The 6,000-nt window shown below is 42.7% G+C and overlaps 1 gene segment (V, D, J or C); it reads left to right on the top strand.

Moving 5' to 3' along the window:
* The first annotated feature begins 1,088 nt into the window (after window positions 1–1,088).
* Window positions 1,089–6,000, top strand: part of LOC122703534 — a 121,669-nt gene continuing 116,757 nt past the window's right edge. The window contains 2 exon segments of the V gene segment in view: window positions 1,089–1,152; window positions 1,545–1,846. Coding sequence covers window positions 1,104–1,152; window positions 1,545–1,846 — 351 coding nt within the window.

Raw genomic sequence — 6,000 nt, 5'->3', positions numbered from 1 at the left:
CAGAACAGAGTTTGGGACTCTGTGGGAGAAGGCGAGGGTGGGATGTTCTGACAGAACAGCATTGAAACAAGTATACTATCAAGGGAGAAACAGATCACCAGCCCAGGCTGGATGCATGAGACGAGTGCTCAGGGCTGGTGCACTGGGAAGACCCAGAGGGATGGGGTGGAGAGGGAGGCGGGAGCGGGGATCAGGATGGGGAACACATGTGAATCCATGGCTGATTCATGCCAATGTATGGCAAAAACCACTACAATATTGTAAAGTAATTAGCCTCCAACTAATTAAAATAAATGAAAAAAAAACCAGATTTAATTATAAATAAAGAAATTTAAGAAGAAATCCTTCCTAATCATAGGAAATGACAGTTGATGGCAACTCAAATATACAGGGAGAAATAAAGGTGTCAAAAATAGAAAAGAAACAAAAATGAAGTTATAAAGAACAATAACAGAACATTTACCTTTTGTGAAGTCTAAATCCAGGAATAAAGCAATTGTAATAGATCTCAGGATAACAGTTACCTGTGCTGAATTATCAGGAACAGTTATTTATTGACTTGGAAGGTGAATAAGTGGATATGTCTTAAGAGTTTGAAATATTCTCTACTATCATGCAGATAGTGAATATTCATAAAAACTGTATTCAGTTGCACGTTTAACACTTCTTTCTTTTGCTCTCTATGTGTTTCATCTCAATTACAACTTTAGAAGACCAAAGCTAGACTCAAACAAATATGAAAAAAAGCTTAAGATGAGTATATATATGAACACTCATTGAAGAGAAGTATAAAATCTGCCTGGGAAAGAGCTAAAGAAGGAGAAATCTGGTAGAGGAAACAGAAGGAAACATTTAAACCTGTGTTCTCTCCACTTGGACAGCATAAATGTTAACTCTATTTAGGTACAAACACAGAAAATATTTTGTTACTTCGCTGACATGAGAGGCCAACTCTTTCCCTTGGTCTCTGTCCACAGAGCTGCCCCAACCAGGAGATTTGCATGTTGCTCCCTAGGGAGGACCGTCCCTTGCAAGTCTGAGATAAAAGCTCAGCTCTGGTCTTGCTCTGACTTATCAGGACTCCTCAGTTCACACTTCTGAACATGAGGTTCCCGGCTCAGCTCCTGGGGCTCCTCCTGCTCTGGGTCCCAGGTGAGGATGGAGGGGGATGAGAAGGGAAGGTGTTGGTGTGAGGGAGAGTGGGCTCCGGGGCAGCCTTGGTCTTCATGAGTCTTTGTCCACATGTTAGATGCAAACCTCTGTAAAGGTCAGTGATGTTTTATGATGAGAGAATGAGGATGGATATAGAGGGAACAAACACGTGTGCTCTGGTGAAGACTGTGACATAGCAAGTGTGGGCAAATGGGCATGAGCCCTAGAGATCTGTTTTTACATTGTGAGCCTCTGATACATTTTGAAATGGGATATTTTCAGTATTAATCAGAATCTAAACTAATTTAGCCTAAAGTAAACAACAAACAGAAAATTCTGTGTATGACTATGAAGTGTGTCTTAAATCTTATCCTTTTCTCTGATGATTTTAGGATCCAGTGGAGACATTGTGCTGACCCAGACTCCACTCTCCCTGTCTGTCGTCCCTGGAGAGACGGCCTCCATCTCCTGCAAGTCACGTCAGAGCCTCCTGCATAGTGATGGAAAAACTTATGCGTATTGGCTCCTACAGAAGCCAGGCCAGTCTCCACAGCGACTGATCTATCAGGTTTCCAACCGTGACACTGGGGTCCCAGACAGGTTCACTGGAAGTGGGTCAGGGACAGATTTCACACTGACAATCAGCAGAGTGCAGGCTGAGGATGCTGGAGTCTATTACTGTTGTCAAGGTACAGAAGATCCTCCCACAGTGATACAGCCCTGAGCACAAACCTCCCTGCCTGGGTGGCTCAGCTATTCAAAGTGCATCTTCTCTGGGGAACTGACAGCGGATGCTCTGAGTCTGTGTAAGAGGGAGATAGTGGATATCTCAGGAAACAGGTTGCAGTGAGGGGTCTGGACCATGAGAGCCTTGGCTACACTTTAGGTACCACATGTTAGCAACAGTGCTGGCAAGGCAGAAGCAGCAAGAGAGCAGAGGGTGTCCAAGTTTTTCCTGTAGTTTTCTTAGCTTTGTCAGTCCTTTGTGGATATTCACACGTCACGACATTTTTTTTGTTTAATCTCTGTGATATGCACAGAGAGTGAGTTCAGATTTACAGTTTTTAAATTGGTTTGTTTGTTTCTTTTGTACTGCCCCAGTCTTAGGGGAATCATTTGCTTGGTATCCAAGAACTGTGAGCATGCATGTGAAAATCTGAGGGAACATGACCAGAGGGACCACTATGATTATTATAAGCAGAATAATTGCCAATATCCATTCCATAGTATACTTTGAAGTCCTGGTCTCCAAGACCCAAAGCAATCAATATCAAATATATCAAAAAAAAAAAAGATCTTACTGAAAAAGTCAACTTTTAAATCAATTTACATAACCAAGTTTCAATTTCCCTAAAGAGTTAAGCTAGTCACAGCAAGTGGTGTTGGCCGCAGCACACAGGCACCTCCTTGCTCAGTTAGAAGAGAATCACGTTATTGTTGAGTCACTGGTTGTGTTCAGTTCCTTGAGACTGCATAGACTGCAGCATGCCTGTCTTCCCTGTCCTTCACTATTTCCTGGAGTTTGCTCAAATTCATTTCCATTGAGTCAGTGATGCTATCTAACCATATCTTCTGCCACCCATCCAATGTGGTGCTGGAGATGACTCTTGAGAGCCCCTTGGACAGCAAGGAGATCAAATCAGTCAATCCTAAAGAAAATCAACTCTGAATATTCATTGGAAGAACTGATGCTGAAGCTCCAATACTTTGGCTACCTGATGTGAAGAGCTGACACATTGGAAAAGACCCTGATGTTGGGAAAGATTGAAGGCAAAAGGTGAAGAGAGTGGCAAAAGAGAATCAAGGACAATCTTATGATTAAAATCAACTTTGGCCAGAGAGCCTAAGGAATTTTATTGGCAGCTATTGCCTTAACAGTAGATTCTGCAATATTCTCAAGAGTTGAGAATAGGTTCCTGGGCTTCCCTGGTGGCTCAGTGAGGAGAGATAGAATCGATCCCTGATCCGGGAAGATCCCACATACCGTGGAGCAACTAAGCCCATGCACCACAACTATTGAGCCTGTGCTTTAGAGCCCACAAGCCACAATTACTGAAGCCCATGAACCTTAGTGTCCATGATCTGCAACAAGAAAATCCACTGCAATAAGAAGCCCACACACCACAACTAGAGAGTAGCCCATGCTTGCCTCGACTAAATGCCCGCACAGCAGTGAAGACCCGCAGTCAAAAAGAAATACATAAATAAATAATTATAAATATAAATAAATAACTATAAAAGAATAGAATAAGTTCCTGATCATAGCCTCACTTGTATTCATTCCTAACCAGGAAAGTAAGAACCTGTCAAAGGAAGCTAATTTTGAGTCGAAATCACCTCTTGGTAAGTCCTTCTTATATCAACAATGTAAATTCAGGGGCGTTGACCATTGAGATGTCTCTGTCTGGGAGCAGTTGGGGCACAGTTATGTAACCTAAGAGGCATTGCCTGGTTGTGATCTAGGTATTTATAAGCTCAAGGAGAATGATAAATGTCAAAGAAAACAATGAATCCTGTTGGGTCACAAACTACTTCCAAAAAAGTAGCACTGTTCATGAATTCTAGGTTAGCATCATGGACAGATAAAAGTTTTTAATGATATGGCAAGCAATCCAGAAACTACCCTCCTTATCAAAGGACTGGAGTATACTGATGTTTTCATTATCTTTCCAGTCCAACCCTAGAGCAAAAAAAGAAAAGAAGGAAGTGTTTCATGTTTATATAAAGTAGCAAGTCTTGACCTAATATCTGGGCAGAAGGAGTCTACATCAATATCAGCTACTTCTCTTCCTCAACAATTTGATTTAGAAGCCTCTAGTATCTGTAAGGACCAGATGTCAGGCAGAGCCTTCTTTAGCTGTGAGATGTGCACTCAAGACTCAAGCCCCTGAATTTCAGTGAGGAAAATTTGGTACAGTCTTCCCTGGTGGTCCTGTGGTAAAGAATCTGCCTGTCAATGCACGAGATGCAGGAGACACAAGGGATGTGGGTTCAATTCCTGGGTCTGGAAGCACACACACACACCCCCAAAGGACACTCACAAAGTAGTAAACAGCATAGGTTCATCGCCTTTTGTAAAACCAGGAAGCAAAGTGGAAACCAACTCCCAAACTTCAGACACTTTGTTCATGTGTACTTTAGACAATTTGAATCTTTCAGTAAACATAGGCTTACACAACCACAAAAAGGCAGGATGTGCTTGTTTTAGGAAAGATAGATAAGGGTCTTCATCATGGAAGAGGGTACCACCCGGTTCCTGTGACATCACTAAACAGAGTAAAGTTGAGAACTAGTGAGAACTGAGAATTTAAAGACCACTTTTCCAGTGCACCATAACCTGCCCTCCCAGTACATCCCAAGGAAACTGAGGGATGCCAGTGAGGCACCAGAGAGAAACTGCCCCATGAATAATGACTGAGACAGGACTAACTGAATCCTGTGCCTCAAACCTGATGGCTTGACAGTCACTCCATGTGAGCAGAGAGGCTTGAACAGCAAATGACTGAATGGCCTCCACAGCTTTTGGATCCCAGATTTGGTGGGGACATTGCAATACTTAGACAATTAACACCTAACTGAAAACTACACACGGCAATCTTATGTGACCACATTCTTGGATAGCACCTGGCAACCGACTGTATTTGTTGCAATCATTTGAAAGAAAACGTGTCTGAAAATTGCAAGAAAGAAGCACACGTTGCCCTAGAGAGTTCAGTTCAGTTCAGTCGCTCAGTCGTGTCCGACTCTTTGTGACCCCATGAATCGCAGCACGCCAGGCCTCCCTGTCCATCACCAACTCCCGGAGTTTACTCAAACCCATGTCCATCGAGTCAGTGATGCCATCCAACCATCTCATCCTCTGTCATCTCCTTCTCCTCCTGCCCTCAATCTTTCCCAGCATCAGGGTCAACTCTTCGCATCAGGTGGCCAAAGTATTGGAATTTCAGCTTCAACATCAGTCTTTCCAATGAACACTCAGGACTGATCTCCTTTAGGATGGACTGGTTGGATCTCCTTGCAGTCCAAAGGACTCTCAAGAATCTTCTCCAACACCACAGTTCAAAAGCATCAATTCTTCGGCACTCAGCCTTCTTCACAATCCAACTCTCACATCCATACATGACCACTGGAAAAACCATAGCCTTGACTAGACAGACCTTTGTTGGCAAGGTAATGTCTCTGCTTTTTAATATGCTCTCTAAATTGGTCATAACTTTCCCTCTAAGAAGTCAGCGTCTTTTAATTTCATGGCTGCAACCACCATCTGCAGTGATTTTGGAGCCCAGAAAAATAAAGTCAGCCACTGTTTCCACTGTTTCTCCATCTATTTTCCATGAACTGATTGGACCAGATGCCATGATCTTAGTTTTCTGAATGTTGAGCTTTAAGCCAACTTTTTCATTCTCCTGTTTCACTTTCATCAAGAGGCTTTTTAGTTCTTCTTCACTTTCTGCCATAAGGGTGGTGTCATCTGCATATCGAGGTTATTGATATTTCTCCTGGCAATCTTGATTCCAGCTTTCCAGCTTGTGCTTCTTCCAGTACATCAGCGTTTCTCGTGATGTACTGTGCATATAAGTTAAATAAGCAGGGTGACAATATACAGCCTTGATGTACTCCTTTTCCTGTTTGGAACCATTCTGTTGTTCCATGTCCAGTTCTAACTTTTGCTTCCTGACCTGCATACAGGTTTCTCAAGGGGCAGGTCAGGTGGTCTGGTATTCCCATCTGTCTCAGAATTTTCCACACTTCATTGTGATCCACACAGTGAAAGGCTTTGGCATAGTCAATAAAGCAGAAATAGATGTTTTTCTGGAACTCTCTTGCTTTTTCGATGATCCAGCAAAT

The sequence above is a fragment of the Cervus elaphus genome, chromosome 11 (genome assembly GCF_910594005.1).
Source record: "Cervus elaphus chromosome 11, mCerEla1.1, whole genome shotgun sequence".
NCBI classification, from domain to species: domain Eukaryota; kingdom Metazoa; phylum Chordata; class Mammalia; order Artiodactyla; family Cervidae; genus Cervus; species Cervus elaphus.
This window is presented reverse-complemented; position numbering and strand designations above follow the sequence as displayed.